The sequence below is a fragment of the Triticum urartu genome, chromosome 2 (genome assembly GCF_003073215.2).
Source record: "Triticum urartu cultivar G1812 chromosome 2, Tu2.1, whole genome shotgun sequence".
Classification (NCBI taxonomy): domain Eukaryota; kingdom Viridiplantae; phylum Streptophyta; class Magnoliopsida; order Poales; family Poaceae; genus Triticum; species Triticum urartu.
The window spans coordinates 676,095,810-676,109,595 of record NC_053023.1 but is presented as its reverse complement, the minus strand read 5'-3'; the positions used below and the strand labels follow the sequence as shown (position 1 = coordinate 676,109,595).

The 13,786-nt window shown below is 44.8% G+C and overlaps 1 protein-coding gene across 1 annotated transcript; it reads left to right on the top strand.

Annotated features, from left to right (window-relative positions):
• Window positions 1–12,136: 12,136 nt before the first annotated feature.
• Window positions 12,137–12,762, top strand: LOC125534026 (late embryogenesis abundant protein 18-like). The gene has a single exon (XM_048697334.1). It carries the CDS (start codon window positions 12,240–12,242, stop codon window positions 12,579–12,581), a length of 342 nt encoding a protein of 113 aa, XP_048553291.1. The 5' UTR covers window positions 12,137–12,239; the 3' UTR covers window positions 12,582–12,762.
• The last annotated feature ends 1,024 nt before the right edge of the window (window positions 12,763–13,786 follow it).

The following is a 13,786-nucleotide window of genomic DNA, read 5'->3' as shown; positions in this document are numbered from 1 at the left end:
CAAGATCTATCCCTCAACTACGAGGGGAGGTAAGGAACTGCCATCTAGCTCTGCACTTGATTCACCTTCTGTTTTGAGTACGCTTGCGACACCTACACCTGCTTCTGCTATTCGTTCTGATATGTCGCATGTTATTGATGATGCCACTTCTGCTGTGCATGATACTTATGATGAAACTACCTCTATGCCTGATACTACTATGCCACTTAGTGATTTTCTTGATGAACAACTTGCTAGGGCTAGAGAAATTAAAAATATTGAATCTGATGATACTGATGAAAGTGATGATGAAGAATCACTTGTTATTCCTAAGGGTTATGTTTTTGATCAAGAAGCTTTTAGCTATTTTAGCTTGCAAAAATAGAAATTAACTCAAAAGGTTATTAGCTAAATGAAGTAAGCAATCTCTAAATGCTAGAATGAAACCTGACCCTGCTTTTGCAATTCACCTATCTTTGTTACTGATAAGGATTATGAATTCTCTGTTGATCCTGATATAATTACTTTGGTTGAATCTGATCCTTTTCATGGTTATGAATCTAAAACTGTTGTGGCACATCTTACTAAATTAAATGATATAGCCACCTTGTTCACTAAAGATGAGAGAACTCGCTACCTTTATATCCTTAAAATATTTCCATTCTCATTAAAGGGTGATGCTAAGATATGGTTTAATTCTCTTAATCCTGGTTGTGTGCGTAGTCCCCAGGACATGATTTATTACTTCTCTGCTAAATATTTCCCTGCTTATAAGAAACAAGCTGCTTTAAGGGATATATATAATTTTGTGCAAATTGAAGAAGAGGGTCTCCCACAAGCTTGGGGAGGCTTCTCCAATTACTTAATGCTTTACCTGATCATCCTCTTAAGAAAAATGAAATACTTGATATCTTTTATAATGGACTAACCGATGCCTCTAGAGATTACCTGGATAGTTGTGTTGGTTCTGTTTTCAGGGAAAGAACACCAGATAAAGCTGAAATTCTATTGAATAATATGTTGACAAATGAAAATAATTGGACACCTCCGGAGCCAATTCCTGAGCCTATTCCTAAACCAACTCCAAAGAAGAGGGGTATTCTATTTCTCAGTCCTAAAGATATGCAAGAGGCAAAGAAATCTATGAAAGAAAAAGGTATTAAAGCCGAAGATGTTAAGAATTTACCTCCTATTGAAGAAATACATGATCTTAATTTACCGCCTGTTGAAGAAACATATAATCTTAATCCATTACCTATTGAAGAAACTCATGGTCTTGATAACCGGACACAGGTAGTAAAGGTAAATTCTCTCTATAGATATGATAAAGCTGAAATCCCATTTACTAAGTTTGCTAGCCCATGCTTAGATGAGTTTGATAAATTTATGGCTAAGCAAGAAGACTTTAATGCTTATTTTGGTAGACAATTGAAATACAATTCAAATATGCTTGAACACTTGGGTGATTATATGGCTAATGTTAAAGGTGAACTTAAACTTATTAGTAAACATGCGTTTATGGTTACCACTCAAGTAGAACAAGTACTTAAAACTCAAAATGATTTGCTCAATGAATTGAATAGTAAAGATAATGATAATGCTGTTAGAGTGGCTACTAGAACTGGTAGAATGACTCAGGAACCTTTGTATCCTGAAGGCCACCCTAAGAGAATTGAGCAAGATTCTCAGATAAATAATATAAGATGCACCTAGTCCTTCTAAAAGGAAAAAAAGAAAAATGATAGGACTTTGCATGCTTCTAGTGATCCTATTGTTGAAACACCTGAGAATCCAAATGATTTTTCTATTTCTGATACTGAAACTCAATCTGGTAATGAACCCGAAACTAGTGGTAATGTTAATGATAATGTTCATAATGATGCTCAACCTAGTAATGATAATGACATAGAAATTGAACCTGTTGTTGATCTTGATAACCCACAATCAAAGAATCAACGTTATGATAAGAAAGACTTTGTTGCTAGGAAACATGGTAAAGAAAGAGAACCATGGGTTCAGAAACCCATGCCTTTTCCTCCCAAACCATCCAAGAAAAAGGATGATGAGGATTTTGAGCGCTTTGCTGAAATGATTAGCCCTATCTTTTTGCGTATGCGATTAACTCATATACTCAAAACCAATCCTTATGCTAAGTACATGAAAGATATTATTACAAATAAAAAAAAGATACCGGAAGCTGAAATTTCCACCATGCTTGCTAATTATACTTTTAAGGGTGGAATGCCAAAGAAACTTGAAGATCCAGGAGTACCAACTATACCATGCTCCATTAAAAGAAACTATGTTAAAACTGCTTTATGTGATCTTGGAGCCGGTGTTAGTGTTATGCCTATCTCTTTATATCGTAGACTTGATTTGAATAAGTTGACACCTACTGAAATATCTTTGCAAGTGGCTGATAAATCAACTGCTATACCTGTCGGTATTTGTGAGGATGTGCCTGTTGTAGTTGCAAACGTTACTATTTTAACGGACTTTGTTATTCTTGATATTCCCGAGGACGATAGTATGTCTATTATTCTTGGAAGACCCTTTTTGAATATTGCAGGGGCTGTTATTGATTGCACTAAAGGCAATGTCACTTTTCATGTTAATGGTAATGAGCATACGGTACACTTTCCGAGGAAACAACCTCAAGTTCATAGTATCAACTCTATTGGAAAAATTCCATCGATTATATTTGGAGGTTTTGAATTTCCTATTCCTACTGTCAAGAAGAAATATGATATTCTTATTATTGGGGATGTGCGTATCCCCGTTGAGGTAACATAGTGTTATTCAAAATTTCTCCGGTTCCATGTTATTCGGAATGAGTTCGTTAAAAAGACTTGATCAACCTTGTTAGTGGATTCCTTTCGATGATCATGAGATGGATGAAACTAGAAGACGCAACCTTCTGTACCCCACTTTTACTTTCTGTTATTTATATTAAATAAAATAAATATAAATATGTTTCTGTCTGTTATCTGATTATCCGTGCAATATAAAAATACCTCGAAAATAAAAGTTCTCCAAATGCCCTGAAATTTAAATATGATTTTTTCTAGAATATTTGGCACTAAGAACATAGCAGGGGGGTCAAGCACCTGCCCACGAGGGTGGAGGGCGCGCCCTACCCCTGGACGCGCCCCCTGTCTCGTGGGCCCACGGTGGCCCTCCTCCACTTATCCTTTCACCCATACAATTCTTCTTCCTCCCACAAACACGAATAACCAGCTCAAACCCGAGTCCAAGCTCATTTTGCTGCCATTTTCGATCTCCTTGCTCAAAGCACCTCTCACAAAACTGCTTGGGGATATTGTTTCTTGGTATGTGACTCCTCCATTGGTCCAATTAGTTTTTGTTCTAGTGCTTTATTCATTGCAAATTTTTGTTGTTTAGGTGACCCTGTTCTTGAGCTTGCATGTCAAATTTATATGGTCAAAAGTAGTTTTGATGCATGATATAGGCCCTAGGCACTTGTAGGAGTAGTTGCTATCAATATTATTGAGTTTGGTTTACTTTTATTTTGAAGTTACTAAAAAATTTCAGAATTTTTCAGAGAAAGAAAAATGCTTAGGAAAATGTTCCAAGGTGGTTCCTCAAGGAAGTAAGGACCCAGACTTGCAATGCGTGATGCTGATGAAGAGCCACCAAGAGACGCTCCAGTGCGTCCTTGTGAATGGCCTTCTGAGAACTTTATGGATCGAGCGGGAATTAAGGAAGAATTCAACGCATATTTGTGTAACGCTAATCTCGCGAGCTTCGAGGAAGAGAAGTGCAGCCAGTATCACAACCTCACCAGTACCTTTGTGAGGAGGTTTGAATTTTCAACTTCACCTAATTCTCCAACTGTCCTGTTTGATCTTTATGATAAATCTTACACTATGGACTTAGAGGATTTTACCACTGCTTGCAAACTTCCACAATGGGGTAGTATAAGGGATCCTCGCAAATATGAATTTAGAGATTTTCTTGCTAGCATAACTGTGGGAGAATCTAGAGATATTACACAAGCTACCATAGGGAGCATTCAGTTTCCTGCTATACATTATTTTGCTCTCTTCATAGGTAGATGCATTAATGGTAAAGATGAGGCATGTCACATGTGTGTCCCCGATCTTAGTATTCTTAGGAGTGCTGTGTTAGGAGACAAATCATATAATTTGGGAGCCATTATTGCATGTAGGTTGCATCTTAATAGACTTAATGGAGATTTCTTTGGTGGAATTTATGCAACCCGCATAGCTAATTTTCTTGGTATAGCCATACGCGAAGATGATATTGAATTACCTCCTGCTTATCTAGATTTTAATGCTATGGTTCACCACCAGTTTGTTGAGAGGAACGAATCACCTCTCCAGTATCGACTAATCTTTGACAGACGCCGTGATGTCCGTATTACTCTCCCTACCCCTGCCTTCTTTGATTATCAGGAAAGAGGAGGATATACTATTACCAGAGAGGAGACAGATGAATACGAGAGGAGAGAGGAGGCCGCTCGTCGCCATGCTGCAGCTCAGCAGGCGATAGTTGCTGCATCGCAGTACGACCCCTGCTATTATTATGGATATCCGACAGGCCAGCCGTGGCCATAGGCCAACTTAGGCCAAAAGCCTAAGCTTGGGGGAGTACGTATTTCCCACCGACATTACATTTATATCAACACACTCATTGCTAGATGTCGGTGCTCATACTTTTTCATTGTATCATCCATGCTAGTTTATTTTTATTTTTATGCTTTCTTCTTGTGTGTTTAATAAACCTTAAGAAAAACAAAAAAAATTAGTTGTAGCTTTTAATCAGTTTAATTTCCATGCTTGTAGTAGTAATTAAAAAGAAAACCCAAAAATATTTCATGTTCTTCTTTTGCTTGTTGGGAGCTTTCCCGTGTAAATAGTTTTATTTCTTTTCTTTTCTTTGGGGTCGATAGGAGAAGACCGTGATTAAATTATTGAAGTGGCTCTTATATGCATTATTGTTTATCTAACAAAAGAGCCCATATTGCTTTGTCTTCTCATGTTTATTGAATGCTTGCAGATTCCAGCTTAGTCCAATGCACGTGCACTATTAGTATTATCCACATCGTTCGGTCGTGCAAGTGAAAGAAAATTATGACGATATATGATGGACTGACTGAGATGAGAAAAGCTAGTATGAACTCGACCTCTTTTGTTTTTGTAAATATGATTAGTTCATCGTTTCTGATTCAGCCTATTATGAACAAACATGTTTGCAATGACAACTAGAGATCATATTTTCTTGTGCCATGCTTGATTAGCTATGAGTTATAATGGTTTACATTGCGTGCCAACATGCTATTAAAATAGTTGTGATGTGATATGATAGGGTGGTATCCTCCTCTGAATGATTTAAGTGACTTGACTTGGCGCATGTTCACGCATGTAGTTGAAACAAAATCAACATAGCCTTCACGATATTTATGTTCATGGTGGATTATATCCTACTCATGCTTGCATTCGGTGTTGATTAATTTTAATGCATGTTCATGACTGTTGTCGCTCTCTAGCTGGTCGCTTCCCAGTCTTTTGCTAGCCTTCACCTATACTAAGCGGGAATACTGCTTGTGCATCCAATCCCTTAAACCCCAAAGTTATTCCAGATGAGTTCACTATACCTTCCTATATGCGGTATCTACCTGCCGTTCCAAGTAAATTTGTATGTGCCAAACTCTAAACCTTCAAATAATCATCCTATTTTGTATGCTCGAATAGCTCATGTATCAACTAGGGCTGTCCGTATCTTCCATGTTAGGCGGGTTATTCTCAAGAGGAGTGGACTCCGCTCCTCACTCACGAGAAAGTGGCTGGTCATCGGGATGCCCAGTTCCATGTTTTATGCAAACTAAATCAAAATAATTGCAAACAAAACTCCCCCTGGGACTATTGTTAGTTGGAGGCACTCGTTGTTTTGAGCAAACCATGGATTGATACTTGTTGGTGGAGGGGGAGTATAAACTTTACCATTCTGTTTGGGAACCGCCTATAATGTGTGTAGCATGGAAGATATCGCCATCTCTTGGTTGTTATGTTGACAATGAAAGTATATCGCTCAAAATATTATTCATCTCTATTTCAAAACCGAGCTCTGGCACCTCTACAAATCCCTACTTCCCTCTGCGAAGGGCCTATCTATTTACTTTTATGCTGAGTCATCAATCTCTTATTAAAAAGCACCAGTTAGAGAGCACCACTGTCATTTGCATTCATTACTGTTAGTTTACATTGAGTATGACTTGACTGGATCTCTTTTACCATGAATTACAATGTCTAGTCAGTCCTTGGTCTTTAAAGATGATCTGCATTTATGTTTTGCGGCCTCAGAAAGGGCTAGCGAGATACCATCTTGTTATATCATATTATGATTGTTTTGAGAAAGTGTTTTCATCCGAGATTTATTATTATGGCTCGCTAGTTGATTATGCTATTGATATGAGTAAACTTGAGACCTATGCGTTATTGCAAATGTGGTTAGTTATAATCTTTGTTGAAAACCTGAATGCTGGCTTTACATATTTACAACAACAAGAGCAAACAGAGTTTGTAAAAACTGTTCTTTATCACTTTCAGTTTGGCAACTGAACTGCTTGAGGACAAGCAAAGGTTTAAGCTTGGGGGAGTTGATACGCCTCCAACATATCTACTTTTCTAAACACTTTTGCCCTTGTTTTGGACTCTAACTTGCATGATTTGAATGGAACTAACCCGGACTGACGCTATTTTCAGTAGAATTACCATGGTGTTATTTAGGTGCAAGAACAAACGTTCTCGGAATGACCTGAAACTTCACGGAGCAACTTTTTAGAAAATATGAAAAATACTTGCAAAAGATGAAGGCCAGGGGGGCCCACCACCTCTCCACGAGGGTGGGGGCGTGCCTGCCCCCCAAGGGCGCGCCCCCCTACCTCGTGGGCCCCCTGTTGCCTCTCCGACTCCAACCCCATATATTGAGTTTCGGGGAGAAAAAAATCAAGGAGAAGAAATAACCGCGTTTTACGATACGGAGCCGCCGCCAAGCCCTAAAACCTCTCGGGAGGGCTGATCTGGAGTCCGTTCGGGGCTCCGGAGAGGGGAATCCGTCGCCATTGTCATCATCAACCATCCTCCATCACCAATTTCATGATGCTCACCGCCGTGCGTGAGTAATTCCATCGTAGGCTTGCTGGACGGTGATGGGTTGGATGGGATCTATCATGTAATCGAGTTAGTTTTGTTAGGGTTTGATCCCTAGTATCCACTATGTTCTGAGATTGATGTTGCTATGACTTTGCTATGCTTAATGCTTGTCACTAGGGCCCGAGTGCCATGATTTCAGATCTGAACCTATTATGTTTTCATCAATATATGAGTGTTCTTGATCCTATCTTGCAAGTCTATAGTCACCTATTATGTGTTATGATCCGTTAACCCCGAAGTGACAATAATCGGGATACTTACCAGTGATGACCGTAGTTTGAGGAGTTCATGTATTCACTATGTGTTAATGCTTTGTTTCGGTTCTCTATTAAAAGGAGGCCTTAATATCCCTTAGTTTCCGTAAGGACCCCGCTGCCACGGGAGGGTAGGACAAAAGATGTCATGCAAGTTCTTTTCCATAAGCACGTATGACTATGTTTGGAATACATGCCTACATTATATCAATGAACTGGAGCTAGTTCTGTGTCACCCTAGGTTATGACTGTTACATGATGAACCGCATCCGGCATAATTCTCCATCACTGATCCATTGACTACGAGCTTTCCACATATTGTTCTTCGCTTATTTACTTTCCCGTTGCTATTGCTATCATCACTACAAAATACCAAAAACATTGCTTTTACTGTCGTTACCTTTTGCTACCGTTATCACTACTATCATATTACTTTGCCACTAAACACTTTGCTACAGATACTAAGTTTCCAGGTGTGGTTGAATTGACAACTCAGCTGCTAATACTTGAGAGTATTCTTTGACTCCCCGTGTGTTGAATCAACAAATTTGGGTTGAATACTTTACCCTCGAAAACTGTTGCGATCCCCTATACTTTCGGGTTGTCAGGGACCCAATTTCCCCATACTTGTTCTTGTTAGCAGCAGAGGGCCTTTCGTGCCTCCTTAAATCCAGAAGTGAGTCATCCAATCTAAGTGGTTTGCAGGTAGCTTCCTCAGCTCCACCAGTGAATCATCTTTTATTTGCTGATGGCAGTCTGCTGTTCTTCAAGGCTAATGGTGTGGGTGCTAATGAGGTAAACCAGGTTCTGAATATTAATTGTCAGGCTACTGGTCAACACATAAATTTTTCAAAATCATCAATCTTCTTCAGCAAAGGAGTGCCTGAGAATGTGAGAGTGCAGATTAAAGAGTTGCTTACCATCCCAAACGAGAAACTAAATGAGAAATATTTGGGAATGTCGTCTGACATTGGTAACTCAAAGAATGGGGCCTTCAAATATTTAAATGATCGGATGTGGAGTAAGGTATAGGGGTGGATTTCAAACACAATGTCAACAGCGGGTAAAGAAGTCCTTGTTAAAGCTGTAGCTCAGGCAGTGCCCGTTTTTCTATGTCTTGCTTCAAGCTCCCCATAGGATTGTGTGAACACCTCAACATGTTGATAAGGAAATTCTGGTGGGGGAGCAAAGAGGGCAAACGCAAACCTCATTGGGTCTTTTGGCAAACTATTACTCAACCGAAAGGAATGGGGGGCCTAGGTTTCAAAGATTTTGAGTTGTTCAATCTTGCTATGCTTGCTAGACAGGCTTGGAGGTTGCTACATAACCCAGAGGCTTTGAGTGCAAGGCTATTAAAAAGCATATACTTCCCAAACTCTGATATTTTACAGGCTAGCCTCGGGAGCCACCCTAGCCAGATATGGAGGGCTATTGTTGAAGGAAGAGATATCTTAAAGCAGGGCTTGATAAGGCGTGTGGGTAATGGTAACACGACACACATCTGGAATGATAACTGGCTTCCCAGGGACGAGATGCTTCGTCCATACGGCAACCGAGTACAGAACCCGCCATCTTTGATCTCGGAACTAATTGACCACACGTCCGCAACTTGGAACAGAGCGATGGTGGAGGCGACTTTCATGCCAATGGAAGCTTGAGTTATTTTGGGGATTCCTCTCTGCACCCGCAATATTCCTGACTTTTGGTGCTGGCATTTTGAGAAGCATGGATCGTTCACTGTGAAATCATCTTATAAAATGCTAGTAGCGACAAAACAATGGAGAGAAGCATGGTTGGAGGGAACCTCGGGCTTTTCCAGCTCCAATACAGCGGAGAAAGCTTGGAAAACGCTGTGGAGGACGAGTGTCCCAGCAAATGTGAGGATGTTCATGTGGCGCCTATCCAAACACTCTTACCAACGAATGACGTACGCATGCATCGCCAAATGACAGATTCAGCCGGGCTTTGTGGCGCGCCTGACTCATGGCGACATTCGCTCATCGAATGTGCCGCTTCAAGATGCATCTGGGCTCTCAACGACAGTGAACTGGCGCAGCAAATGATGGAAGTTGCTGAACCCTCAGCCAAACAATGCCTTTTTTACTCTAATAGAATCCCTATCACATCAGAAATTCACGTTGCTCGCGATAACTATATAGGCTATTTGGTCGACACGACGAAAGGCAATACATGAAGGTATATTCTAGAGCCCACACTCCACACATGCGTTTATAAACAGGTTCATATCAGACTTGGAAATCATTGGCAGCAGCAATACGCGTGCTGTCTCGGGACCTTTATCGCATGTGGTGCCTAATTCTAGACCCAAGGCTCCTCCAGTGGGCTATACAAAAATTCATGTTGACGCAGGGGTTAGATTCGAGCGTGAATGTTCCGCAGCTGCTATTTGTAGGGATGACCAATGATTTTATCTTGGAAGCTCTGCACTTGTTATCTTTGATGTCTGCGACCCTACTGTTTTGGAGGCGATTGCATGTCGAGAGGCATTAGCATTGGCAGAGGACCTCAATTTACAACAGTTCATCATTGCCTCGGATTGCAAGCAAGTTGTCTTAGACATTTCTAAGGGGGCCAGAGGCCGGTATGGCGCTATCATTAGCGAAATAAATCTCAAAGCTACTAAGTTTAATTGTAAGTTTGGGTTTGAGAGTCGTGCCGCAAACTATGAGGCACATAGACTAGCGAAATTTGCTCTTTCTCAGGGTCCAGGACGCCATGTGTGGTTTGGGAATCTCCATGACCCTCCTTGTATCCCACTTCAAAACCCAAACTAAACAGAATATTGACAGACCCTCGCGTCCCTCTCCTTTTCCCGACCCTCGCGTCGCCCGAGCCGGGCGACTCGGGGGGAACCCTGCTCGCCGGCGGCCCGTCCCCACCTCCCTCCAACCCCTCATCGCCGTCGCCGAAGGGACGGCCGGTGAAGCCGCGTCGGGCCCTGGGGTGGCGGCGGCGGGGTTGTTTCTCTTCCCCTCGCCTCCTGCCCTCCCCTCCTCCACTCCGCCCCCTCCCATAGATCCGGACCCTGGCGGCGCCGGCGGCCTCTACCGGCGGCAGGGGAGGCCTCCCTCGGTGCGCTGACTGCTTGGGTCACCTCCCCCGGCTGCGGTTCCTCTGCTGCGGTCCACCCCAGATGGGATCTGGGGCCACCCCGACCGGTCACGGTGCTCCCCGTCCATCCTTCGTGATGGCCGGGCGCGCTCAACTCGCTGCGGCTCCCCACCCCCGCTCCCCCGACCCTCCCCATCCCCTGGTTAGGCTTCGGTTCGACTTCTTCGGGAGGCGGCCATGGAGGTGCTTGGTTGTGCCCGGCGGCGTCTGCTCCCTGTAGCGCGTCGGGAAGTTCCCGTGTGTCCTCTTCACCACCCACCCACCCCCGGCAGGGGCGGCTTCGGCCCGACGACCATGGACTTGCGCCCCTCCTGTGTTCGTGGTTGGTCGGCGCGGCTTTGGATCCAACAAGCCTTGGAAGTTGCGCTCTTTCCGACCTATTCGGTTTGTTGACTCCCTGGCATCTCCGCACCACCATCACCCTGCTGGCGCCCTTGGTTGGCCGTCCATCCCGGCGCATCGTCGATTCCTTCATGCTTTGAGAGCTGCGTCCTCTTCTAGCTCTTTGAGCAAGACGGTGTCCCTGCTGCTCCGGTTCCGGTGGCCTGGATCTGCGCTCCCTTCCGGATGATGGCTCACCCGGGTCTCTGGCCACCGTCGCATCCCCTTCGCCTTCATTCCGCTCAGCCACACAACTTTGCCCTCCTCTGAGGCCCGCGCGTCCGGCGGCGCCCGGTGCCTCCTTCGGCATCGGGCATGGCTCCCCTTCCTGCAGTCGTAGCTCCGGCCTATGCTAAACTTCCACTTCTCCGGTTCGTGCTCCGATGGTTTGGAATTGCTCGGATTTTGGCCAGGGAGAAATCCCTGCATCCTATGCTGGCAGCGGCGACACCTGCGGGTCTCGTTCCCTTCTTGGAGGCGCTGTCATGGTCGTTAACTGTGCCCCTCTTCGAGCATCAGGGGAAACCCTAGGTCCGGGTTCCCGGATCGGACGACGACGACGTCTTGATGTCGTTCTCCTTCGTGAAGGCGTTGTCTTGTTTGCTCGTGGTGTCCTCGATGTTGGATTTAGAAATGTTGGTCGTCAAGTTGTCGGTGGGACTGCTTCTCTGGTAGACGAGTTTAGTTGTGTTATCTTTATTTGGGTCGAGCATCTCATGTCTCATGTCTCTTTATTTCTGGCACCATGTTCACGCCTATTGCGTTCATGTCATGCGATTGTATCATCTCTTGTATTCATTCTAACTTCTATCAATGAAATGATATGAAAAAAATAAATTGTTTTTCACCCTAAAAAAAGCAAACACGCACTGGAACAGGACCTGCACAGCTACACTCACTTGATGTTGATCCAGATGCCGTTCATCACGTGCACCGGAGTGATCCGCAGCACGAGCACGCCGCCGTCATCCACCCCAGGGGCACGCGGCTCCTTCGAAGAGCGCCACACAGCACACGCGCCCGCCTGCCCCAACCTTGGGCGCCACCTCACGCTGCTACGTGTAAACTCCGGCTTGCTCTGGAACCACCGCATGCGCGCCACCTAGCACCCCACGTCTCGCTCCCGACGGAACCCAAAACGCCAGCGCCGCCATCCCAACCCAACCCATCCTCCGCCTACAAATACACCACACGACCGCCACGACATCCAACATTCCCAGACACCCAAGCACCCACACAAAGAACACATACACACAGCAAGCGGAAGAAGCTTTTTTCCCGAGGAAGAGCGGCGAGGATGCAGACGGCCAAGGTGAAGGTGAAGGACGCGGTGAGCTCGGCCAAGGAGAAGGCGAAGGAGGGCACGGCCAAGGCGCAGGGCAAGACGGGCAAGGCCACGGCGACCACGCACGGCGAGAAGGAGATGGCCAAGGAGGAGACGCGCGCCAACGAGGCCCAGGCCAAGGCCGAGATGCACCAGGAGAAGGCCGAGCACCGCGCCGAGGCCGCCGCGGGGCGCCACGGTGCCACGCACGTGCCCCTCACCGGGCCGCATGGCCACCACCGCCCTGCGGGCGCCGCCGCCGACCCTGCGTACACGGGCACCGGCGCGTACCCGACCACGGACAAGTACGTCTAGACGCCAGATGATCGGGGGATCAGGAGCTGGCAGCTAGTGTTTTTTGTGTGTGGCTAGTGATCCTGCCCGTGTGTCGTAGTTGGCGCGCGCGTGTATGCTGTGCGCACATGCGTGTGCCCGAATAAAATGTATCGGTCAGTTGTAAAATGCACCTTTGATGTACTAGTAATTTGTGAGTCCAGTGCTCTTGCCTGTTTTCATCACAAAATTTGATTCGTAATTTGTGACATGAGTACTTGCTTATTCGCTTGGCGTGCGTGAGAATCAGATGCTCAGAAATGGACGTGAACAAACTTGATGTGGAGCTGGATAGCAAAGCAGTGGTGCGTATGAATGCCGGCGCTCTAGCCAAAGAGTCGCTCAGCTCATTCAGTCTCCACTCTCAGCACAACGGCCACCGGAGCCGAGCGAAAAAGAGGCGATCTCAACCCAGTCACCGGCGGTTCGAGGTCGGCGACCCCATCTCCTTCCTCTTCTCGGTCCCCTACTAATCTACTTCTCTTCTCTTAGTTTCTTGCGGGAAACCCTAGGTTGATCTCGATCCCCTACTAATTTACTTCGCCGGAAACCCTAGCTTGATTTCCCCCAAATATTTACATGCAGATAGTGGAGTGTTCCCCCAACTACATGAAGATAGTAGAGAGAGAGAGAGAGAGAGGAGGAGATCGTTCGGAGCGAGAGGACAGATCAAGACCATCCAGTTGGAGCTTGGCGTTCAGAGCGAGAGGACAGATCAAGACCATCCAATTGGAGCTTGGAACATAAAACTATTGAACTGAGTCAGTCGTAGTTGTGGTGCTACGGTGATGCAAGCAACGATAACATATGCTACAACCGTTCTAACTGAAATGCTACAATCGTTAATGACTAAAATGCTACAACCGTTAATGGAGGATGCGTCAAACCGATGAGACGACGCGATACAACCAACCGGTGAGATGACGTGATACGACCAACAATGCTGCAAGGTCGATTAGGACTTACTAAATCTTAGTCGACTGAGTTTTAGCAAGCCCAAACTATCAAAGTCGCCGTAAGGTAATTATTTCCTTCTCTTGCGGAAAATACTACTCCCTTGTGCCTCGACTGAGTTTTAGGAGTACTTGCTGAGACAGGGAGGTAGACATACCATGACAGGGAGGCAGACATACCACGGTGGTCTGTACATGCTTTTTTTAAATATTTGTTTTCTAGAGATTTCAATA